This window comes from Balaenoptera physalus, assembly GCF_965194825.1.
Source record: "Balaenoptera physalus genome assembly, chromosome: 17".
Classification (NCBI taxonomy): domain Eukaryota; kingdom Metazoa; phylum Chordata; class Mammalia; order Artiodactyla; family Balaenopteridae; genus Balaenoptera; species Balaenoptera physalus.
The window spans coordinates 65,350,790-65,377,240 of NC_138895.1; the positions used below are offsets into that span (position 1 = coordinate 65,350,790).

Here is a 26,451-nt window from a genome sequence, read left to right on the forward strand (position 1 = left end):
TTTTGTTTGATGCTATTATTATATTAATGAAAGCTTCCTTTAGGTTAATGTTTGCCTGGAATACCTTTTTCTCATCTCTACTTTCAACCATTCTATGTCTCTTCTAAACAACACATAGCTGGATTTTGTCTGATAGTGTGTGTATGTGTGTTAATCTAGTTTGACAATGACTGTCTTTTTAGTAGGGAAGGATAATACAATTGCATTGATTTTGGTTACTGAAATAACTGGATACATTTCCACAACTTTATTTTGTGGCATCTGTTCCACTATTTCTATACTTCTATTAGCACTTTTCCTTCTTGACCTCTTGAGGATTTTTGAAGTTTTTCTCTGTCTTTGCAGTTTTTCTTCCACAAGTTTAGAAATCAGACTACGTGCAATCTCCATCACTTGGAGTCATGGAAAGCAAGTCTTCTGTGGCGTGGGTTTTATTTTTCCTAATTCGCCTACTGAGAATGTCACCCTCTGGACTCCTGGGTTTTTGGTTTTCGTGACGGACATCTGATTCAACCTCCCAACCTGCTCAGAGTTCTGGTTTTAACTCCTGTCCATCTCTCTTCACGTGTGCAAAGCTCTAAAACCTAGACCATAAATGCCAGCTCCATGATTTACTTACCCCTGTGAAGTAGAGCTTTCTGGATGTTCTTAACTTTGTACCTCTATATCTATCTGCCTATCTATTGATCTATGGATCTATCAATCTATCATCATCTAGCATGCTTAAGTGCAAACTGGGAGGGTTTTTCTCTAAATAGCTGGTCATTCGTCTTGCTAGAAATGAAAGACCATGCTTTGGTTCTGATGCATTCCTTTCCTTGTATTGTTTTGACAGGTTTATGCAGGCCTGGGACAATTGGGGAAAAAGTAACATATTTGCTTTGTATGTCTCCTATAAAATTTGCAGAATTCTACTCTCAGATGATATTATTCAGAGATCAAGGAAACAAAAAGGATTAACCCTAATAAAATGCTTTCCCTTCTACTATGTATATTATTTTCCTATACTCACTTTATTTAATCTTTATAATGACTCCATGAAAGAATTATTGTTATCCTCATTTTATACATGAGACCACAGTTTGACACTACTAAATTACTGAATTGGGATTCAAACCCTTGCTTATTGAATTCCAGAGTCCATGCCCTTTATCCTGACTCCTGCTGCTTTTCCTCAAGCAAAGAGCTCTGAGGGATTCTTTTCAGAGCTGGTAAAAAACAATTCTGGTTAGTTCTTCACTGGTAATTTTCATAGCAAACAAGGCAGCTATTTACCCAGCGTTGGTTAGAACTCTGCTAATTGCTAGCACTCATTCTATTAGCAAACATGGTATTTATTGACTCCAGAAAGAGACCAGATTTGTGGGAAAACATAAACGGTGATAACATAAACAAATGCTTTCAAAGCAAACCTTTGTTTGGGTCCTAACGTCAAGCAACTTTTATTTTTAATTGCCATTTTTACTTTTGACCAAGTATCTCATATTTCATACTCTTCAAACCTCTGAGAGTAATTAAGCCTTGCGTGAAAACCTCCTGATGTTGGTTCACATTCTCATTCTCATTAAATACAACGTATTTGTTCATGCAAGAGCCCATGTAGCCCTGCAACCTAAGCCTAAAGTATTATTGGAAGCAACCTTGCCAAAATGGATGACCCAAGAATGCCATAGATAAATTAATCTTATTTAATCTCTGTGCTTTATCACTGTGGAATTTACCACAGGCAAAGGGTTGAGGAAAAGGCTCTCTCTCCCTGTCTTTCCACAGGTCCCCCTTTCCCTAGCTGAACTTGAATGTCTAAAGCGGATCCAAGAGAGCTCCAGCATGTGGGCAGCATAGAAAACAAACCATAAAGGTGGTATATGGGCCCATTTTCATTGGTCACTGGCTGCCTTACCAGTGGAAGAGAACCATTTCTACTCAAAACCAGGTTGAAAGCAACATCTCCAGAAACAGCTTACTCTCAAGCCGTATGGGAAGGGGCTAAAGTTTGGATCACTATAATTTAGAGTCAGTGATCACAAATGCAAAGCTAAGTCGGGCAAGTTTTCTATTGAGGCTTCATACATGACCAAAGAGATGAACATGGCAGTATAAAGTGAAGGGAAGCAAAGGTGCATTGTTTCCATTATATGTAGCCACGTGTATTTGCAAAGTGGCTCATGAGATGTTGTCACACTCTAGGATATAAAAGGATCTAAATCCTTCCTCGTGCAAGGTTTGCCCCCAAATACAATTTAGAGAAAGCAAGGTACTAGCATGTTCTCCCAGTGGATAGCTCCAGCTCTCTTATTAAAATGAAATGGGTGTGTTTACGTAATCTGGGCATTCAGGAAAAAAATTAGGCAATTCTGTGTAATTTTCCCCAAAGAGTTGAAATTGAACGAAAATCAACTGCACATCTGGGTCTGGGACTGCTTCAGCCTCCAATGCAAAAATGAAGATGAATTCCAAGTGATCAAAAAGCTCAAAAGTGCTCACCTCTGACAATTTTTTCCCTCCTTGGAATGGAAAGCATAACAACTGTTTTTCTGAAACATAAATTACGATCAGCTGGTGTTATTTTTATTATTTTTAAGACCTTCTACTAGTTAGACCAATAGCGCTTTATTACTAATTGAATACACATGAAAAGAAAAAATCCTAACACCTTCCCATGCTTTTAACTGGAACGGAAATCTAGATCAAACGGGGGTGTGCCCTTGTGTATTTTAATATTAGGCAATAATCATATATTAGCAGCTTCTCATTAATGCTTATGATTAACAGTAATAAGAAATGGTTACAGGAGAAGTGATGCAAACACTGTATCTTTTAAAATGATTTTAACCACTCATTTCTGGTTCACATTTGAATTATGCTTTGAACTGTAGCCAAGACTAGGGCTGTCATATACAAAACTGAAATGGTTAATTCTCCCACCACTTCCTTGTTCTGACATTGTGGGGAGCATTGTCAGTGCTTTATATACGTAAGGGGGAATATGTAAAAAGTCTGTTTTAACACTGTAATCTGGACATGCGTATCTGGTGCATTTTGCTGATTTCCATGCAGCAGAATTCTGTTTTCCTCGTGTGTCTGAGATTTCTGTGTCTTTTTTGGGGCAGCTAAGGGGAGGTAGACAGCTTGGTGCTGTGGGACTCACTTCACCAAAGAAGTAGTTGGTTAAGCAGACACGCTGAGGACAGACAACCGCACGTGTAAACGCACAGACACACGTGACTTAACCTTGGCAAATTTCTTGTCTGCAAATGATTTCCTTCTAAATGGCACTACTGAGATTCTGAGTTGACCTTTGTACGTTCTCTCCACTTGCACAGGGGACTGGGCCATCTTGTCATTTTCATGATGGCGACAGGAGGAGCAAAATAAATGCCTGTAGGCTTTATTCTGTCTCGAGTGCCCAGATCAACCACGAAATCAATAGCCACAACATTTTCTTTAGCTGAGCAAGGAATTCCAAGAGCAAATCCCTGTGTAAATGACAGCACAATGTCCTCATTCTTAGTCAAAATATACCTTTCAGTTCAGTTGTTAGGGTGTCACGGCAAATGCAAAGCATTTTCCTAGTGCCATTTTGTAGCCAAGCAACTCAGAGAGGAGCGCGGCCCCTCAAAGTGCACTGAGCTCATCTCTGATTAGCTGCACTGGCCACTCTATGCTACAAGAGCAGGGATAAACTTGAGTATGGGATAGAATCAAGGACAAAATTATCATCATTGATGCCTCCCGGTGATTTCATGTTACAGGCCTCAACAGAAATATGGCGAAGGCAGCCAGGATGCTGCTGTTGGTATTTAAGGACCCAGAGGGGATTGTGACTCTGCACGATCAAGCTTAGGAGAAAGAAAAAACTGTAGGTCTGCTCCCAAAAGCCAGCTCCAAGCAGCAGCAGAAGCGAAAGAAAAGGCTCAAGCATTCTTCAGAAACGAGAAGAAACCAGTTTGAACCTAGCTTCTAAGGAACACACATACATGGTGACAGGAGGTTATTTTCTCATTAGGCAACTGAGACTTATCTCGACTGTATTACTATATATGTACTGTGCCCCAAGCACTTTGGTGGGGGAGGTTCTGGAGAAATAAGAGTTCTTAGTAATTGCCGGCTCTGTCAGCCAACCGCACAGCGGCAGGTAGCTCCATGCTTTTAGTTTAAGCAGCAGAGGTGCACATTCTGGGGCCCCAAGCAGAAACTGCAAGTCTGCCCTCCTTTGTCCTATGTTAGTGATCGCATCCTAATCATATTCTTAGCAGTATCTTATGTTTACCTGGGCACCTTATATTGTTCAAACTCAACATATTCTCTAAATTCAATTTCAGAAACAGGCAGTGGTGGTAGCAGGGCAAATATCAGGATTTCTCTAACAAATGTGGAAATTGAGGCACAGATTTTTTTTTTAAGGCCAAGGAAGCAGGCGATTCTAGAATTGAAAGGGTCCTAAGGGAACTCATTTCAGCCTCTAATTTCACAGATTAGGAAACTGAATGAGAAAGATCACATGGTAAGTTAGTAAGAGAGAGAGAACTGAGACTCCACAAAGACTTGGAATCCAGTGCTCTTTTAAAATGCAGCATCACACATGGCCAGAGGGGTGGTCTCCTTCCTTCAAGGGCCTTCCTGTGTGCAGTGGCTGTGGAGCTAGGGATGCAAATGCTATGTGACAGTGACTCCATCTTGCTCGCCATTTTATTGTCAATTCCTAGCACAGAACCCACTCTGTGATAGGTACACAATATATATTAGGTGAATGAATAAGTGTCTTCTAATAGACACTAGGCATTTTTAGGAATAGATTGCTGATATTTGGCATACAGGCAGAGAGAGAAAAGGGGATATGTAATCTAGACCAGAGAGAAGCTCTAGACCAGAGAGAAAAGGGGATATGTAATCTACATGCCAGTCGTCTCTGTAAATATGATACACCTAGAAATAGTTTAGAAACCTGCATTGGGTGGCCAGGGGTTCTGAATCAGGCCATGAAACAAGCTGGCAGAGTTCTGAGTAGCTTCAATCATCTTAAATGTAGACTCCCTCAGGCTGACTCAGTAGACCCCTCACTGAGTATGATTCCAGGGATGGTTAAAAACCCTTCCCCAATTTCTAAGCCCACATCTCCTCTACCCTCCCCAAATGTGCTCATCATCCATTTTTTCTACATGAAAGGCTATGGTTCTCACCGGGGGGTCATTTCAAACTCCATCTCCTCTCTCACCATCTAGTAGAGAAAGCCACTGTTACATACAGGAATTGTATCCTTCAGGTGCTTCTGGCAGAAACAAGGTCAATACCACTGAAGAAAGACTTTAATGACTCTGTTTTAAGGCAAGTTATCTGGAGATGGGGGTAAGCAATTGGAGCTGAGTGATATTAGGATGGTAACAGCTGGATTTGCCTTGATTACAGTTCATCAGGTCCTTTCACTTCCATTTTCTTATCTGACCATCTTGACCCTATGGTATAAGTAAAAACAATTTTCTTTTTTTCAGAGTGGAAATCAAGGTTTGGGGTGGCTACATCACATGCTCAAGGTCAGACATCTAGGAGAAACTTGCACTCAGGGCTTCTAATACTAAGTCCACTGTTCTTCCCATTTTTCTAAGGACGTGAAGTCCAAGGCAGGCAAAGGCTCTCTCTCCCTTTGATCTCTCCTATGTAGGCTAGTGCAGGTTGTCTGCTGCGCAGGTTAAAAGCTGGGCCCCGGCACCTGTCTATTTCTTCTATCAGCTCAAGAACTTTTAACCAAAGAATGAGAAACTTCTGTGTAAACCCAACCTGTCAGTCTCCTACAATTTATTTCTCTTGTCTTTCACACATACGATATTTTGCTCGAAGCCTACAGAAATTGTAGAAGTTGAAATTCCAATTAACCCTGGCAGTAAGTGCTGTAACTGTAGGGGAGTCTTTATTCTTTATGAAATTAGAATGAACCTCAAATGTTATTGGAATCTGCGGAAACTAGAGAGGGATCAGGAGCCGGATGCTTTAGTCGACACCACCCAGTCGCTCCCTCTAGAAATTCAAGGAAGAGGTGCAGGTTTTCAAAGCAAATATGACTGTTTTTTATCACGCAGGCTATTTTCATTAGCTATGGTTCCCTGCAATATTTTCATTTCATTTTTACATCAGCCAAATACATATTTTTATTATTTTCTTTTTCCTTTAGGCATATCATTTCAGGCCAAATTAGGCATCAGCTAGAAGGAGCTGGACAATTGCTCTATATTTAATTGGATGGATTAAATATACAAACAATAAAAATCTCACTGGGCGCAGATGTATCACAATTAAAAACTAGTTCTAAGTGTGGCTGCATGTGGAATTTCACTTTATCTTGATACTTGGCCAGGAGTCATGGAGAAAAATACACAGTACTCCTTCTCTGGTACTTTACTTTTTAGAGCTAATGTTATCTTTGGGTAAAGTAAGATATTGCTTTCCAGACTCATTTAGAACTTATTCCTGATGTCAGAACCACACCGGGTATGCAAAGGATACAAAATCCAAAGTAAAAGATTCTTATTCTCTAGGTGTTTATGAGCTAGTTTTAGACGGGTAGATACATAGCCCAAATATTCTGTTCCTATGTCCATACTCATGAAAGATGTTGCTAATCCATCACTGCATTCTCCTCACAGACTCCATAAGCGGCCTTGTAATCTTTGTCTAATCAGCCACACCCAATCCGAATTGACATGTGAGACGAAGCCCACTGGCTACACCTGAACTAACTGGTGAGAGGAAGCTGAAGACAAGAGTAAGAACCACCAAGCACTGAACTCTAGGGAAGGGAGGCACATCTTAGACTCCAGTGATGAGCCTTCTGTAAAGAGAAAGGGTTTCCCCTGGGTCTCCTTATTATGGCTAGAACTTGGAGAGATGGGGGGGGGAAAGAGAATGAAGAAAGACTTCAAATAGCCAATGTATAAATAGAGATGAATATGGAATACAGACATAAATATGGAATAGGGCTTGCCCTGGGGTTGGAGAGTAGGGTTCTATTCTCATTATCTGGGAGTTTCATTCAGAAAATTCCCCTATTACTGAATGTTTCTGTTCATAAATTGTAAGCATGGAGACATAGTGCTTTCTGGTCTGTAGATGCCTGCTGGCACCCTAAAGTAAAATGCATCACATTCTGGAAGGTGTGGGAGCTCATTTTCAAAGAACAAAGGTGACTATGAGTCATAGATTTCATGTCAAGAAAATGGGTAAAATAAAGGTGACTTTAAAAGACTGCCAAATCTTCTATCCACCAAGCTTATTAAATGAAGCCTTTCCAAATATACTCCTTTAGATTCATTATGGGCAACCCTGATGATCACTTTTTGCCCCCCTTTATGATAAAATGAAGAAAGCTCCAGGTTTCTTGCCCTTCTTAAGGACAGATGAAACAATAAGCCAATCTCTCTGTGTTTTACAGTTGCGGTGTGTACCTGGTTTGAGGCAGAACTGCCTAGGATGATCGCATAACTTCCCTTCAAGCGATATGATTCCATAAAATTTCACACTGAATTGGACAAGAAGCAGCATATCCTGTTTTGAACATCTGCACAATTAGATTGACAAGTGAGTGATTCTGATTGCCTGATGTATCCCTGTTCCCTCCAATCTTCATCCGTAAGGAATCCGAGATAATCCCTCTTACTCTATCTAGACAAAAATGGAGGGGACTTCCCTGGTGGCATAGTGATTAAGAATCCGCCTGCCAATGCAGGGGACATAGGTTCGAGCCCTGGTCGCCAAGATCCCACATGCCACAGAGCAACTAAGCCCGTGTGCCACAACTACTGAAGCCCACGCGCCTAGAGCCCGTGCTCCACAACAAGAGAAGCCACCGCAATGAGAAGCCTGCATACCGCAACGAAAAGTAGCCCCCTCTCTCCTCAACTAGAGAAAGCCCGCGCGCAGCAATGAAGACCCAACGCAGCCAAAAATAAATAAATAAAAAAAGTATATAAAAACAATGGAACATCAAGGCTGACTGGAAATGATGGTATAAAATTCATTAAATTCTCTTACATTGCCAGAGGTGACATATGGATACTCACATCATTGTTTTCTAGAAAACAGGCCATAGGAGAATCTTGGAGAAGCAGTGGATAAAAATTCATCTGTTGTTGGGAACTACATGATCCCAGGCAGAGATAAATGATCTGGCCCAAGTTCCCTCTAACTGCCATCTGGGTGCAGAGTCTGTGTTATGTGGTACCATATCCTGTTATATTCAGGCAGGCTCCTCCTGATTTCCTATTCAGTTTCTCTGCTCTTAGCCATGTTTGTTCAGAAATGGTCACAAGAAAGAGCCTGGAATATTGGTTGCATGGGTGGACTTCTGGACTGGATCTCCCAACTCTGAGTGGTTTGTAAATCCATTTTGTCCAAATTATGCTGTGGGCACTCATGAGTCTTGAATCAACCTTCCTTGAGAAATCTCCTAGTCCCCATGTTATAGTGATCATACTAACTTTGGGGAGGACACAGATTTTTTAAAAAAGCAGTAGGTAAGCAGAAAAAGCCATAGAGCAGCTTGAAGGTTTATTGTATTTAATGATCTCTGAATGTTGCCATTAAAAAAAAAAAAGAAACCAATGCTATTTTCTCAGGTTACTGCAGCATCAACAGATTTTCCTAAAACCTTTTTCCCTATTCTATGGCCATCCTTCCAAAAAAGACCCACTAATTTGGAATGGCATGCTTGAAAAGCTGTCCTGTCACTGACGATGTGGCATAGTGGAAATGGCCAGTCTTGGGAGACAACAGAGCTTAGTTTCGATACCAGATCTGCCCGTTTCTAACTACATGTCAGTAAACAATCTGCTTAAACTTGTTCAGCCTTGGCTTTCGTGTAAGCTGGTAATAAAAATTTGCCAATGTCACAGAGTTACTGCAGAGACTGAATGGGACCTAGTCCCATATGTGGCACAGAGTGGGTGTACAAATTGATAGCTATGATGATTAGAAAAATCTGATCCTGTGACAACCCTTGTCTGATACTTGGAGAAGGACACACCATGGCTGGTTGTATAAATGTAGTGCCCGAGTTCAGTGGGTGGGGGGGAAGCGTATGTTAGAAAGCTGTGTTGGACTCTTCTGAGTGAGATGCAGTTAGGGAGGGCAATTTTCTTGTCTTTTTTGGGGCCTTTTCGTCTCTGAATGTGGTTTCCTGTTTCTCATCAATCCCTCTGCTGAAAACCATCCAACCTTTTTTTTTCTTTCCAGTATCTTTAGAAAAATAATAAAGGCTTACACTACCACGCCCTTCTTCCACTGAGATGAGAGCATGTTCTCCCATTACCCCTGAGGTGATGTGTCATAAGCTGGCAGGGTTCTCCTGCTCCTTTTAACTGGGAAGCCAGAGTGGTGGGACCAGGAAGCTGTGAGTAAGAAGAGGATGGATCCAAGGAGGAAGGAAGAAAGCATGAGAGTCAGTTGGATTTGTGACTCTTGGTCAACATCTATGCACCGAAAGAACTGGATAGATTCTGTTGAACTTTGGAGAAGTCAGACCAAGGATCCACAGTCTAAGTGCCCTTCATACCATCTACACTTAGAATCAAAATTTGCTTTTTCTGGTGGATATTCCATCAGGATATTCCAATCTGTACCCACCATGTTGAATATAGCTAGGAAGGTAGCCTTGTCTCATGTACTTGAAAGAGCTCACTCAAGCCCTTACTTACTTACCTGGTACTTACTATCTCTATGACCCGACATTTTGTTTTTTTCCTCAGCTGTAATACTGAGTTGTTCTGAGGATTAATTAGGATAATACATGTGAAGCATTTCAGTGCCTAGAATATAAGGAACGATCAGCAAACTTAGTACCTGGAAACCAAGAAACTAGGAAGAATGTTGTCTGAACCAACAATAAAATGAAAAATGAGAAGTCAGAGCAAAGAGCTAAGGTCAGTAAAAGGAAAGGGTTTACCGATGAAGACAGTTGGGATAGTGCTGGGAGTTAGAGGGAAACCCCGAAGGTGACATTCATCACCTCTCCCTCCTGACCAAACACCTGGCACCCCGGTTTTTTGTTTTTTGTTTCCCCCCCACACACACACACACCCTGTATTTTATTTTTACAAGAGATAAATAGACTGACACCAAGCATTGTACATGGATGACCACAACAAAAGCAACAATGATTGCAATTACCACACATGAAACACACTCATACTATGTCATAATATTGACATTCAGTCCAGTAATCCTCCACTGTAACAGCTCCTTTACTTTGCAGTGGCACCCCGGTTTTATTAACCTGTTTTACTCATGATAGTAATTTGTAATGAAGAGTACAGGAAGAGAGAACTAGGGGAAAAGAGACACTTATGAGGCACATCTGTAGCGGTTTTCCTTGTTTGATGATTTGGTTTTCTGTTATTGTTGTTTACCTCTTTTACTGTTTGCTTTCCTGACTGTCCGAGAGAGATATTCAGAAAGTGTAGGCCTGTGTGAAATTATGACTGGGTGGGCTTTCAAGAACTTTCTTGTTCATGGAAAAGCCCCTCATAAATCATACGGCCTGTACAGTCACATTCTTCCCAACATTCACCTGGATTTGGCCCATAAGGGTAGAAAAATAACATGGAAAACTGTCACTTTTCCAGATTAACTTAAATGCCGTGTTCTTGGTAGAAACAAGTTTGCCATTAAAAACAACACTGTCACAAGAAGCCAAGGACTGACTGTCCTGAAGACCAAGCTTGGGCCTCTGAGCAGTAGTACATTTTCTTATCATGAAAAAAATGGAAATGATGATAGGTGATGCTAATAATTATAGCTACTAAAATGATGTCAGCTCCTGTGTGAAAAATTTTATAGATGTTATCTTTAATCCTCGAAACAATGCTGCAAGGTAGATATTATTATCTCCCTTTAAAAAATGCAAAAATTGAGGCTTAGAGACATTAATTAACATGCAAAGGTCACAGTTAGCTTCTAGTTGTGCTGGTCCACAGGACAGTTTTTTCTATGCCATCTATCTGTGATGACCTTCAGAAAGTCAGGTATTTTCAAAGTCATGAAAATTCAGATTTTCATTGCTTTGGACCCTCTTCCCCATCAAATTTTTTTTTTTTTTCCTTCTGGAATTGACACTTGCAACCACTGGGGACTAGAGCTACAAGGCAGTGATTTCAGATTTCTTGAAGACCATCAGAAACTAAAATTAGCTCATAACAATTAGCAAGAAACAAATGCTTCTTAAAAAAGCATCCATTCACTTAAAATAATTTTTTTTCTTTTAAAGATTGATTGATTGATTGATTGATTGCTATGTTGGGTCTTCGTTTCTGTGCGAGGGCTTTCTCTAGTTGCGGCGAGCGGGGGCCACTCTTCATCACGGTGCGCGGGCCTCTCACTATCGCGGCCTCTCTTGTTGCGGAGCACAGGCTCCAGATGCGCAGGCTCAGTAGTTCTGGCTCACGGGCCTAGTTGCTCCGCAGCATGTGGGATCTTCCCAGACCAGGGCTCGAACCCGTGCCCCCTGCATTAGCAGGCAGACTCTCAACCACTGCGCCACCAGGGAAGCACCGATTTTTAATTTTATAATGACTAGTATATAATCATAGAAGAACAGAGCTATTTAGTTAGAAAAAGTAACTTCAAAGATGAGAGCCCATTTAGTGTTTATTTGCTCTAGGGTTCTAATTACTTTGAAAACTACCCAAATTTTGTATATGATCACCAATAGCATTCAATAGCAGCTTTGAGGGAAACAGAACCAATCTTTTTTTTTTTTTAAGCTCCATTAACATGGAGGAAATAAGTAATAAATGATAAATACCAGAGGCACGTATTCACTATGTCATTATTATTTTCCTGCTCTGTTGCCGGTTCAGGTCTCTTATGCCAGGAAAATGAAAAATAACACCAAACTTGTCTTCCTGGTCATTTTCCAAATGAGGCCAACAAAATGGGACTTGAGGAACACTAAACGTGGTACTGTTTTTGTGTACTCTTACCAGCAAATCCTGGTAGCTTCAATTTGGTTTCATTACATTTCCAATCTATGCATGTGTCAATTCATCTTCTTTTTTGCCATAGTTAAGATTTGTGCACTTTATTAATCACCTCGCGACAGTCATATCAGCAGTTTCATTTAGCAGAGTAAACCAGTCAAACCCTGGCAGACTTCTGCGGGTATCACATGGCAAAGTCTGGATTCCTGGCAACTTGAATTACTCTTGCCAATATGAGATTTTTTCAGAGCCAACCATCTTAAGGCCATTTAATATATCACATCTGCCTCTGCTCTTTTCCTAACTGATATGTTGAAAGAGAGACACCTGCTAGATCTTGCAAACGTCTCCCCGAAGCAGCCTTGGGACAGAGGTTCCTCGGCAGCAGCACCTTAAAATGGTAGTTTGTTAAAGTTCTGTTTTCCAAATGTAATTTAAATGATATGAGGGGGACTTCCCTGGTGGCACAGTGGTTAAGAGTCTGCCTGCCAATGCAGGGGACACGGGTTCGAGCCCTGGTCTGGGAATATCCCACATGCCGCAGAGCAACTAAGCCTGTGCGCCACAACTACTGAGCCTGTGCTCCAGAGCCTGCGAGCCACAACTACTGAAGCCCGTGCGCCACAACTACTGAAGCCCACGCGCCACAACTACTGAAGCCCGCGCGCCACAACTACTGAAGCCCATGCACCTAGAGCCCGTGCTCCGCAACAAGAGAAGCCACCGCAATGAGAAGCCTGAGCACGGCAATGAAGAGTAGCCCCCACTCGCCGCAACTAGAGAAAGCCCACGCACAGCAATGAAGACCCAACGCACCCAAAAATAAATAAAAAGTTAAATGATATGAGGGGCCTAGGTGGCATCCAGGGAGCCCACATTTTCCAAAGAGCTTCCATAAGCAACGGCGACCTTACATGCATTCACTGCATGCTCAGGTGGTCTAAAAAGATGATATTGCCAGGTGTGATGGTCCAGTCATTCACTATGGCGTCCTAGCTTACAGTAGAGCTAACCAGATTCAGGGGTTCCTAAGTGGCTGTCACTGATTGTAATTCTTAGCCACGCTGTATTTTTAAGGTTATCACTTTTCTAATGCCAACTCCACTCTCCCTAAAGTTCTGAAAGGACACAGTTCTCAATGTATTTAGTATGGACTCAAATCATATTCACACACTCTTGATTAAGTCCCAACAGCACATCTGAGTTGCTTACCAGCTTGCTTGGAGATACAGAGTATAGAGCTGGATTCCAAATGTAGCTCTCAGCAGAAAGAAGCAATCTTAACATAATGAGTCATTGAAGAGAGGTGTCTTCTGAGTTTTTCTAGGTCTTACTGTTAATTTGATCACACAGAAGGGTTTGTGGGGGGCATGTCTCAAACTAAGTGACTCAAATAAGGAAGATTCAATGACTTGAAAGGTCTTACAGTGGATCAGCTAAGTAGAAACTGTGGCCCTTATATTACTGCATGGCACATAGGATCAAAAATAAAAAACGACCAATTTGATATTAAGAAAATTTAATGAGAAGGCCAGAGAAGAAAATGGGTTACTACAGTGCAATTTCTACAGACTATCCAATGCGGTTGTGCTTCCAAAATCTTGGAATTAATAGCACTCAAAATTCCTCAGCCTCACAAGTTTATAAAGCAGCAGGGTGTTTAGCAAAGAGAGGGCTAGACTGAAAATCAAGAGACCTGTATTTTAGCTTTGACCTTGTACTAGACTGTACAGCTTAGGCTAGGCCATTAAACCTGCCGTACAACAAAGGGGCTGGAACGGATAGTGGGTGCCTACCAGTCCCCCCCAAAAGTGGCAGTGGGCCTCCTTGCCCTATTTTTGCTTTTCAGAAAAAGCCTAACAGAAATCATACATTTATCCATGATAAGGTAACACAGGAAAATTCAAATGTCCATTTATCTGATTTTTTCTATTATATTGGGTTGGCGAAACGTCTTACTGAAAAACACGAATGAACTTTTTGGCCAATCCAATAGCAACTGAAAGAGGGAACACTAGTTATTCCATGCTAATGCAATACTCTAATTGGAGGATCAGGTTTTTACTTAGTGGGAAATCAAGTTAGTTGCTACTTAATAAGAGCAAATTGCAAAGGGAATCTTTCAAAAAGTAAAGCTCACAGGGAAAAATAAGTTTTAATAGAAACTTGATGGTGGCCAGTTTAGAAATGGTTTCACAAAAATCCCTTCCAGCTCAGGATTTCTATTACTACAAATCTGTAGAGATTAAAAAAAAATTTTTTTTTTTTAGTTCTTTCCATGTCTTTCGACTTTCAGCACAGAACGGTTTTTATTTACTAAATCTGTGGCTTTATAACTCCTTTCCCATTCAGTTCTATACATACCTGCAGTGACAGCATTTTAACCAAACCTCACAATTTCCTTGGCTTACACACTCCTTGCTTCACTGGCCTAATTATTTTAATAAGCAGCTTAACTGAAATGCTGGCTTACATTTATATTTCAATTTAATTGTGTACAATTCCTAGTACAATGAAAACCTTGAAAGTCTTTCCTATTTGTGACAGTGTTTTACTGCGTCTAGCTGTTAGGGACACTGACAAATAAAGTAACTTCATTTTATTTCTATGCATACATCTTTTCTTTCCTTTTTTCTTGCTTTTTTTTTTTTTTTTTTTTCCTGATTAACAATGGAAAGATCCCAAAGTTCTATCATTTTGGCTGTCTAGATGAAAAGAGAATCTCCATCTAGGCTTGCAGGAAAGCCTAGATCTGGCTGGAGAGAATAAAAAAACTAGCAGCATTCCTTGGGTCAGCCATATAGCTCGGGGTGCTTGGGTATTCCCACTCTTTTTGTTCCCGCCATTTAGCAATTTTCTCAAACAGGAACAAAACAGGAAGTGGAAAAAAGAGTGACATGGCAAGTCACTTACTAATCCTATTCCCTGGGGAATGGAAAACAGAATTCCCCTCATGGTCTAATTATTCTTTGGTATCTTTAATGAAACCAAATCATGAGAGTTTCCAGCGTCTGGCTGATGTTTCAGAGGCCTGATTTCCACGTGTCCTTGGCTCTGAAAGGAAATATCTGCTAACTTCCTGAAGTCTCCTTATTATCATCTATTTCCATTTAGTTCCCAGAAAAACCTTTGTCATTTTTCTAACATGGAAGGAAAAATCTAGAGGAACAGAAATGATCTCTGTAAACTGTCATGTGTTTTTGCTTGCTTGAAACCGAAATAGCGTGACTTCAGAATTTGGTTTTAGAGCCACTGGCTCTTTGGTGACAACTTGGTAGGCACATAGCAATCTTAAGCATGACCCTGCTTTACCAGGCAAAAGTGAACATACATGTCTCTTTTCATCCATGCTCCTGCATGTGGGTCTATAAAGGAAGAAAAATGCTATAGAGAGATGCTTTAGAAACTGAATTCTATTGCCTACTATAAACTGCGGCATACCAGGATCAGGGGATTTTGGTAAATCTATTAAAACACATTCTGGAATCCTTGGCTCGAAAGCCGTATTTACAGAGTCACAGAAAAAACACAAGAATACCATAGTAGCTACTTCTATTCTGTACTACTATTAGGCCAGGCTAGACTTCAATCTTCATTCCATTGAAAAAACACAAAAACCCAAACCCTTGCAAATTGGGCATTATTTCATTTTACTTATGCAGGGTTTGAAACTCAGAAACATTAAGCACCGTCCCCAAGACCACACAGGTGCCAATGGCAGAGCCCAGCTGAACGTTTTCCAGGTACCTTAAGGATTTTGCAGACCAATTCCCCTCATTTTACACACGAGATGATGAAATTTAGCCATAAGGTATTTAGACACGGTAAAATAGTCTGAAATGTTAAGGATTTGTATACATCCAACTCTGATGATTCATGATAACTGAAGAGAATGTTACTTTGATGGTTAGCTTCTTGTGGGCCAGAAGAAAAGTCTGTTTTGCTCACCTTAGTGGTGGCACAGACTAGGCATTTAATCAATATTTGTGAATGAAAAGACAACGTACACAACTGAAAACAGAAAATATAGAAGTCAATTTATATTTGGTTTGGAAATACATGTTCTCCTCAGCAGATTTATCCTCTTAGGAAATTATAACTTCTTCTGGCTTACCACAGCCAGTTTGCTCTTTTTCCTTTCCTTTTCTTTTTTTTTTTTTTTTTAACACTTTAGTGAAAATTAGAGCCAGATGTGTGCTGCTAGAAGCCAGACGAAGATGTGAAATGCAAAACACCCCCATGCACAGTCAGATTATAGGTCCCAACTGTGATATTTTCTGGGGCCCTGGGGCTCCAAGCCCTCTCCTCCAAGCAGTCCCGACTCCCTTCATAACCACTGTATCGGCCCACTTGAGTCTCCATGCTGGATGGGATGTGGCAGGGAGAAGGGAAGGGGTGTCGGGTGCCAGTGGGAGAAATGATGTGTCCCTCGCTACGTCTTCAGACACAAGCCAGCTCTGTCAGACTGTTCTCCTGCTCGATTTCCTTGGCATTGAAGGCACATCTCAAATCTGATCGTAAACTCCTACTAGAGAAAGCTGCAGCGCAACCTACTCAGTTGAACAGAACTGGCCCCCAATTTGGGGCATCCTGCCTGCTCAATCTGAGGGCAGCCTGCTTTCACGGCAGACACATCTGCCTGCCAGGTTAGGTGGGGAAGATGCTTGCTCAGCAGTGAGGCATGAGCTGACATTCAGGGACTTGAGCAGAACCTGCTGTGCAACGTTGGAGAGAAAAGCTCTTCCTTCCAGACTGACAGCCAGCAATGCCATTTTCTTGTTCGCGGAATGCAAATCTTCTCATTTCTACCCCAAAGCGCGGGAGCCTGGCTATACATTTTGACCCTCCCCTGAGCTGAGCAGGCTGAAAAGACTGACATGGGTTTAACAGACATGATCAACTTAGGTGGGCACCGTAGCTGGCAAATGGAACGTAAAATTAATTGTTTCACTAGCGGAAGAAGAGATTCAGAGGCTTTCTTTGCTGGTAGAGCTGGGTGTGCTTCAGGCACCCTGATGCTTGGCTGAAATTACCAGTAGTTACGTGTCAGGAGGGCCTGTTTCTGAAAGGTTTTTTCCAATGTGACATTAATAATTTATGAATAGGCCAGTACACAAAACTGTATCTGTAAGAAGAACTGAGGGGTAAGATAAACAGGAACTTAACTTCTTAATAAAAAGTGAAGGATGAAAAAGACCAAAAAAAAAAAAAAAAAACACTTGTGGGTAATATGTGGAGTATAAATATTATCTTGTATCTACCATCAATAATCAGAAAAAAAAGGAAAGAATCATGTAGGATCATGCCATAAAAGGTGACGCTTCGTGTGTTCTTTCTCCTCTGATCTGCTGTGAGCATCTGGTTGGATCTGAGTACATTAAATCTGATTAAAGTTTGTTTTTTACAATTGTTTAGACTCATCTAGTTAAGGAAGGCTGGGATGCATTCTACTCTATCTTGTGTATTATCAACAGAATTGTCAGCGAAGTTTGGAATGTGGGAACTTTATTATGTAATTATGTGAGAGAGAAAGAGGGAGAACCCAGTTTTAGTTTGCAGTTCTGGCAGTTGGAAAAAATAAAACAGACTTTTTTTTTACTTGAAAATTGGGCAAACTGGGCATACACGTCATCTAGACACAAAAGAAATGGAATTTGTCTAGGCCAGTTTTTGGCATATTGATTCACTTAGACTTCTCCATCAATTAGATACAACATAACGTGAAATAAAGAGAGAATCGGATTCTTCTAATCAGCCGAATTACAAGGTTAGAGTTCTAAATTATTGCTTTGTTGTTGGAGCAGCAAATTATTGGTGAAAGGATATTTTTACTTCTATGCATTCATTTAATCTCTGTATTTATATGCTTTTCTGATAGCTATCAGAAAAATGCTGTGATGCAAATATATGTTGCAATTCAATATATATAGATTACATTTTTTCATCATTCTAAATCTTAGAGATGCTTTGAAGCTCTGAAATAACCAACACTCCACTTGCTGGAAAATAAAACCATGTCCAAACCACACAATCAAATCCCAAATACCAAAATCCCAAATCCCAAATGGATAACAAAGATGCATAATTCCGCATATGAAAGTATCAGATGTTAGAAACTCAATTTAGTATTATAAATCCACATCAATTTTTATTAAATAAAAACCTAAGTAAGAAAATAAATACAAAATCCTAGCATACAACGGACTACTTACTAATGGTAACCCCAGCTGTCATTTATTGAACATTTACCAAGCAGTTCACACCAGGATAGGCACTAAGGGGGACCCACTGAAATAGATGACCAAGTTCTGGCTCTTAATGAACTCAAGATATAGGTAACAAAAGGAAAGAAAGAGGGAAGAAATGACCATTACTGGGAATTTCTATGGGCCAGACATTAAGCAGTTACACATATACGTTTTATCCTCACAATAAACCTACCAGGTAGGTGTCACCAAGCCCTTATTGCTGGTAAGGGTCAGTGTGTCTCTCCCTCATCACAGAGCAAAGAGCTACAAAGACCTTATCTCCAGCTTCATCTCTCAACACTCTCCACCCCTCTCTGAGCTTCCTGGCACTTGTTTTTTCTCCGTTTCTCCAATGCATTTTCGTCTTTGAATTTGTGTTCAGAATGCTTCCTTTGCCATGTGAGGCTGAAATACCCCTTCCTCAGAGAAGGAAGCCATCCTTGAACACCCAGGCCAGGTAAGCCTGTTATATGCCTGGCACTTAAAATCTGTTAATTCCCTATTTATTTGTAGGAACGTTTGATTAATGTCTCTCTCTCTCACTAGACTGTAAATTCCCTGAGGGCACAGAGCCAAAGTTAGAAGTGAAGCTTGCCCTTTTTCTAATGCCATTCAGCCTCTATCATGTATTTGTCACCTGTATTATTCAAAAGCATTTGCCATCTTGTGTTGTATTACAAAAGAAGGTAAACAAAGCTTGCGTCTTGACGCCCAATTGTGAAGTGTTGGTTTGTTCATTCATTCATTTATATTTTCATTATGTATTCATTTAGTCAATAAATATTTGTTAACCACCTAGTCTGTGCTAGGAACTCTTCTAGCTGCCTGGAATACAACGATGAATAAAACAGACAAAAATCCTTAGGATGAATGACATTTAGTCAAAAATATGCTTGGTCTACAATCTTGATCCAGTTTCTAAGTGTCTGCTACGTATAAGACTATGTGTATAACGTTGCATGACAGATTGACGTGCAGACTAATGGACAACTTTTAATTAATATAAATATATTAAATATGAAGTCTATAAAATGATGAGGTGGATGTAGTGAGAGGCCTTCCATAATAGATACAGTCAAACGACTGTGGTGACTTTCAAGAGCCACATATTTATTCTGTTCATGTTCTCGTGGCTCCACAGGTAACTGGAATGCCCATTTGACGGTTCCTGTCATGGATGGTTTAAAACCACAAAAGAAAACTGAGGTTATCACCATGCAGTTGCTCTGCAATTTGTCCATAACTTGATGATATAACTAACTGGTCCTAAGAATATCCAAGAAAAAGTAACTCGGACTCTGATGGTCATTCCAAAAGAAGAATTACCCAAATGTTTAAGCCCATGGCCATGTCACTGGTATAAGGAAACCACCTTCTAAGGGGACAGATGTCACAGGGACAGCCAAAAGAAGAAATATAAATGGACCATAAATCAGATAGGAAAGCAATTCAACCTTATCAGTAAGATAAATGCAAATAAAAGTTGCTTGTCATTTTAAAGCTAATTAGAAAATATTTAAAAGGAAAAAGAAATACCTAGTTTGTAGAGGCTTTTTCAGGAAGGTAAATGTTTTACATTCTTGATGGGAGGGTAAATTTTTATAAATTTTCAGAAGGGCAATTTGTTCATATGTGTATGTAATATGAATTCTTTAAAGTGTTCATACACCTTTTTGAGAGCATAACTTCACTTGGGAAAAAATAAAATAATTTTTATAATATGTTTATTTTTAATTGTAATAATACACAAACAGAAAAAGTCAAATGCAGTGCTTATAACTGAAAAAAGCATTCTGCCCACTGCTGCCCATCCTAGTGAACTTCCCGTCAGACACACCACTTTTAATATTTTAGCTCTTTCTTGTAGTATTTACATCAACTGTTCATATACTTATACCAAGGGATTCCTTTGCAAAGAATCTAGAAATAGATTTTTGGTAGATCTAGAAATATTACCAGGTATGTGCAGCCTGTCATTATTTATAATAATAAGAAAATCAGAAGCAACATTTGCTTGGATTGTTTGAATAAATGATGGCCTAAATGTGCAACAGAATATTAAGTAGCTGGGTATATTTAAATGACATGGCAATAAGATAAACATAAAAGAAATTATCTTTAGATAGAGGCTGGTACTCTTCTGAATTTCCAAATTCTCTTCAATAAGTGTATGATTACTTATCAACAGAACAATGAACACCATTTTAAAAGGTGAATCTTTTATATTCTGTAATCTTGAGGCTTTGATTTCACGTAAGGTAGTGTGGGGTAGTATGCCAGGAAAGGGTTGAGGGAAGTGCAGTTTTCATAAGGTATAACTGGGAAAAATCTTTGCTTTTGGTTCACTTCTGTGTGAAGGAGACATTAATAGGGGCAATGATATAACATTTGCATGAAAAAGGAAGAGAGTTTGACTAGAGTCTACTTTAGCCATGGAGTGCACTATGTGTGGAGGTCTGGACAGGAGAACTGACAAATAAATGGGGTACCAGAGCCTGGCAGATACCCAAGTAGGCAAGTGGTCAAATTCTTCAAGGTTGGTGGGACAGGAAGGGGTCATGCACATCCAGGCAGAGTCCACAGAAAGGGGTGGGTCAGATTCAGCAAAGTATCACCAGCAATGGGGTAAAGGAACAGGGATCACCTGGGAGGGTCTAGAGGCTTATAACCACGATGAAAGATGTGGGTCACTCAGAGCCCATCAACCTTAACTGTGAAGATGCCTAAGGGGAAATTATGCCCCAGTCAAGTCAGTAAGCCAGAGAGAAAAAGACAAATATCATATGATATTGCTTATATGTGGAACCTAATTTTAAAAAATGACACAAATGAACTTATACAGAAAACAGAAATAGACCCAGAGACATAGAAAACAAACTTATGGTTACCAAAGGGGAAAGCGGGGGAGAGAAAAATTAGAAGTTTGGGATTAACGTATACACACTACTATATATAAAATAACCAACAAGGACCTACTGCATAGCACAGGGAACTATACTCAATATTTTGTAATAACCTATAAGGGAAAAGAATCTCAAAAAGAATAGACGTGTATATGTGTGTGTGTTTCTATATACCTATATCTATACAACTGAATCACTTTGCTGTACACCTGAAACTAACACAACATTGTAAACGAACTATTCTTTAATTAAAAGAAAGTTTTCATGAAAAAAAAAAAAAGAAATTATGGGATGACTTCACTGGTAGAACAAGGTAGAGGAGGAACAGAGGCAGACAAGGAAGAGCTGTCCAGTAATGTGCTTTGAATGAGAGGAAAAGGGCCGTGGTCTCTTTCAACATGAAGTAAAGGCTGTGTGCGTAGAACCATTTTGAGAGTGTAAGAATATTGAGTCCAAGGAGCCGGCAGTTGGAAAAGTTCAGATGAAAGATCATCACCCCAAAATGTACCAAAGTGGCTATAGGAGATGTTCTGAAAGATTACCAACAATCTCTTTGTAGCCTACAGACATGTGGCTCTAAGCTAAGTACATATAAGTCAATTTAAATAGTTTTTTTTTTTTTTTTTTGGATGGGGAAGCATAGATGGTAGATTGATTCAATCTCTCAAATTTGCATAGTAAAAGTTGCCTCAGAGCTGGGCAACTGGTTCATCTCATGACCACGTGAAAGTCATGTGTATTAGGGTGAGTTAGGCAACGCTGCCCTGAAACTCAATGACTTGATATAAATAACAAAGGATTATTCTTCTTTCATATGACAGCTTTACGTGAGTAAGGCAGCTTTCCTCCATCACAAACTCACAGATCTAGGGACCCTCCATCTCGGCAGGCCACCATCTTGAATACATAGTCTCCACTGTTGCCCAGGGAAGGGGCGAGAGAGAGCGGAGAACGACGCAGGGAGCTGTGTGGCCCAATGTGGAGGTGACATACACATGCCACTGGGCCGGACCTAGTCATTTGGTCCTAACATAAGTATGAGCACAGCTGGGAAATGCAGTGTTTCTGTGTGCTCAGGAGGAGGAATGGGATAGCGATGGTTCTCAACATCTGGTCCCAGATCAACAGAATCAGAATCAATTGGGATTTTGTTAGAAAGGAAAATTCACAGGCTCCACTGAAGACCGACTGAATCAGTAGTTCAGCAATCCGTGTTTCAACCAGCTCTTCAGGTGATTCTCATGCACACTGAAGTTGGAGAATCACTGGGGGAGGGGATCATGTAGCCAGTCTCTTTCACGCCTTTTTTTTGACTACCTACTATGCATTTATTTTTTTTAAATTGGGGTATAGTTGCTCTACAATGCTGTTACTTTCTGCTGTATAACAAAGTGAATCAGCTATAATGTATACATATATCCCGTCCCTCTTGGACCTCCCACACCCCCCATCCCACCCATCTAGGTCACCACAGAGCACTGAGCTGAGCTCCCTGTACTACACAGCAGGTTCCCACTAGCTACCTGTTTTACACATGGTCGTGTATATATGTCAATCCCAATCTCCCAATTCATCCCACCTCCCCCGCCACCCCGTCTCCACACGTCCATTCTCTACGTCTGCGTCTCTATTCCTGCCCTGCATATAGGCTCACCTGTACCATTTTTCTAGATTCCACATACACACGTTAGGAAAACTGGGCAGCTACATGTAAAAGAATGAAATTAGAACACTCCCTAACACCATACACAAAAATAAACTCAAAATGGATTAAAGACCTAAATGTAAGACGGGACACTATAAAACTCTTAGAGGAAAACATAGGAAGAACCCTCTTTCAGCCTTTTTGGCTAATTTTTAAATGTTACAGATTACAGATAAACAGTGCATCTTCATAGAATCGTATATGACTCTGAGCATTTATACACTTACTCTGCTGGGAATTAAACTTACAGTTTCTACAATGTGCAAATTTAAACATATCTTACCAATTATCAACTTAATACAGTAACATAGAATGTTTATGAAGAACAGCGTGTGTTTGTGAGCATTCTTTTATGGAGTCAAATAACTTTATGCACTTCTAAGCAGACATTTATTTACTTGAAGGTTAAAACATGCCTGACAATGGTTGAACCATTTGCAGAAACTCAAAACAAACAAGCCAGAGTGGAAATGCTAATGACAAATTAGAGGCAGGATCAGATAGACTGACTTGGGAATGAAACCCTGGGACCAAAATGACATGAAAACCTTGAAGAGAAAGAGAAAGTTTGGAAATGCAAAGAGTGAAATGGGATGTGAAGAGTTAGCAAAAAGCTGTAATCGAGGTGGAGGACCCTTAGCACGTGAAACGGGTTCCAAGTGTGAACACTGCCACGAGTGAAGAAAATGAATAAAAATACGCAAAGCTGTGATGGAAGTGGTTCTCTTGACCCACTGACGGAAACACTTCCTGTGTTATTACAATACTCACCGGGGGGTGTGTCATTCAAAGCGGAAAGCTACAGATACAAAAGCAGCTCAGTCACCTTCCACCCATAAACGTACCCCAGTATGAATCACTGACCAGTATTTAATCTCAGATACCTATAAGATGCTTCAAAAGGTGGAATACTGGGTTCATTAAGTGTGGTATCTTAGAACAATGCGATTGTTCATTTGTTTAGAATAAACATATGCATAAACTAACTGCATTCATATTTCATTAAAACTTTTAAGACCTGCTAGAATTGCCATGATGAGTATAGATATTTTATCTTTTAACCAGTTTATAAATTATAAAAGCAATGCACGCTCATGGACAAAAATGATTCAAACAGATGGTTACTGAATGAAAAGGAAACACTCTCCTCCACGTTTCTACACTGCCTAGACATAACCATTGCCACTAGTTCCTTATGTTATCCTTAGAGAATTTTTCTACAGGTAGGGAGTCCTTGACCTGTATTTTAGGAACATCTCATTTAAAATAGGTACCTTAGGGACTTCCCTGGTGGCACAGTGGTTAAGAATCTGCCTGCCAATGCAGGGGACACGGGTTCGATCCCTGGTCTGGGAAGATCCCACATGCCGCGGAGTAACTAAGTCCGTGTGCCACAACTACTGAGCCTGCACTCTAGAGCCCGTGAGCCAAAACTACTGAGCCGTCGTGCCACAACTACTGAAGCCCACGTGCCTAGAGCCCTGCTCTGCAACAAGAGAAGCCACCGCAATGAGAAGCACACGCACCACAACAAAGGGTAGCCCCCACTCACCGCAACTAGAGAAAGCCCACGGGCAGCAATGAAGACGTAACGCAGCCAAAAATAAATAAATAAAATTTATGAAAAAAGAAAAAAGGTACCTTAGCTGTCAAAAAGAAGGCAAAGACAACACATGTAGAAAATGACAGTGGAAACTGCGAAAACTTTTAAAAGCCCAAACGAAGGCCAAGAATAAAATAAGTATATAAATACACAAATGTTGGAAGATGGTAAAGCTCTTCACAACATTTTCTAGTGCCATAGAGTTGAGCGTTTTTGCTGGGGTGGATTCAAAGGGCAAAGGACCAAAGGGGGAAAAATTAAACATCTGTATTATTCATGGGAGCCAGAGGAGGGGAAAATGAATGACCTCCAAGGAAGAACTGGGACCATCCTCAGTTGTTAAATTTCTCAGGTCACATCTTGTAATGTAAATGGCGGCATCTTGAATCTGCAGCCACGTTCATCTAGCCCTTTGCTCCTTTATTTATTTATTTTTAATTTTTATTTATTTTTTTGAGACAAACATTATTTATTAAAGAATCTAGCTGAAAAGACAGCAATTCACCAGTTCCTCTATGATCCTCATGTTATGCGTAGACATCAGTCTTAAAACTCTCCAAATGGCAGATGCCCAGATCCCACTCTCCGAACTAAAGAAATCAAAATCTCAGGGAGGGACCCTGATGTGTCCATTTTTAGAAAGCTCCACAGATGCTTCTTTCTAATGGGCAACCCGGATGGAGAGCTAGCATCTTAGATACTTGAAAATCTATCCCTGGATTAAATCTGAATAATGAATATGTACATGTTACATACTTACAACAAAAGCAGACAATATATATAGCTACACATAACACACCCACATCACAACTGGTTTCGGTGGATCACAGGATGTCATGTTATAGGCCTGCATTGAGGGCATCTTAAAAAAAAAACACCCTATGAAATCCATTGCCATATTTAGTATGGATTCAGTAGGGATGTTAATTAAGAAGCTAACAGTTAAGTTATCCGGTGTCTCCTTATGAGAGATCAAAGGAGAACTTTTGAGGCCTCAGAACTAGTTGCACTTTCACAGAGAAAGTGATTTATTTTTCTGTTTTAGACATCATGAATCACGTAACTACTCCTATCCTCTCTTGTACTTTGGCTCCTGCAACAAAGTTCAAACTCCACTTTGTGGCCCTGGGCTAGTCCATCGACAGGGTCTCATGCCACGCATTTTGTGGAGTAACCCCATTCCTTTTCCACTGTATCTTTTAATTCTCATCCTTCTTTTTCCTATTCTTCTTTCATTAAAAAAAAAAACGTTGTGGGAGACAGCGTAGCCCGCGGAAGGCGGCGCCGACCGCCCTTTGAGAGCGAAGCGGACGCGGGGCCGCCATGCGCCGGCGGCCCAGACGTGGGCGCCGGCGGCCCCAAAGCTCGCGGCCTGCGGCCCTTCGCCTCGGCGGTGGGGGGCGGAGGCCCGGAGGCGGCTGTCGCTGAGCAAACTTTGGTCGCGCCCCCCCTTCGGAGTCACGCGCCGCCGCAGCTCCATGTTCTATGCCGAGGATGGCGATCTGGCTCACGAGTTCTATGAGGACACAGTGGTCACCAAGAACGGGCAGAAGCGGGCCAAGCGGAGGCGGGCGCATGAGAACCTGATTCCTCAGGGCACCCGAAGCTGGATCCCCCCTCGCATCGACGTGGATTTCCCTGCGATCCTCTATGAGGTGTGAGCCTGGGGGTGGCAGGTATAAACACCCCCTGGCCCCAGCAAGAACCCCCCAGGCTCCAGGTGTGGCTTCCATCGAGGAACCTAGGCTGGGCCCACAACCCTGAATAAAGTCCCCTGGCCCGGAACCTTCAACGGTGAGCAGGGCCGCCCTACAGAGCTGGTTGGGTGTCGGTTTGTACGTGGACAGGAGTTGGCCGGTGGCCGGCAAGGGCTGACGGCGGAGTTCCCAGTCCCCCTTTCCCAGCAATCCCTCCGAGGAGCACGGCAGGGCATGTGCTGGTCGGGAGTGCCTGGCTCCTGTGCCCTTGCCTGGCCTGCATTCCTGCAAGCTTGCCCAGGGCCCAGTGCTGCTGGAGGCTACGGCACTTT

At 41.1% G+C, this 26,451-nt stretch overlaps 1 protein-coding gene, 1 long non-coding RNA gene and 1 pseudogene across 7 annotated transcripts in view; 1 reads left to right on the forward strand and 2 right to left on the reverse strand.

Annotated features, from left to right (window-relative positions):
• LOC309646705 overlaps window positions 1-26,451 on the reverse strand; it is a 610,320-nt gene that overhangs the window by 129,841 nt on the left and 454,028 nt on the right. The window lies entirely within an intron of this gene.
• SAMD12 (sterile alpha motif domain containing 12) overlaps window positions 1-26,451 on the reverse strand; it is a 443,684-nt gene that overhangs the window by 109,940 nt on the left and 307,293 nt on the right. Inside the window, exon 5 of one of the 5 annotated variants that reach the window (XM_082433282.1) lies at window positions 5,386-5,453. The exons of the other annotated variants lie outside the window; for them this stretch is intronic. Within the exon in view, the coding sequence (XP_082289408.1) occupies window positions 5,401-5,453 (53 nt within the window). The 3' untranslated portion in view covers window positions 5,386-5,400. Of the gene's footprint in view, window positions 1-5,385; window positions 5,454-26,451 lie in introns of those variants that run through there. 5 annotated transcript variants of the gene reach the window in all.
• Window positions 25,621-26,094, forward strand: LOC309646682 (tumor suppressor candidate 2 pseudogene; annotated as a pseudogene). The gene has a single exon. The product of its transcript is annotated as a tumor suppressor candidate 2 pseudogene (transcript).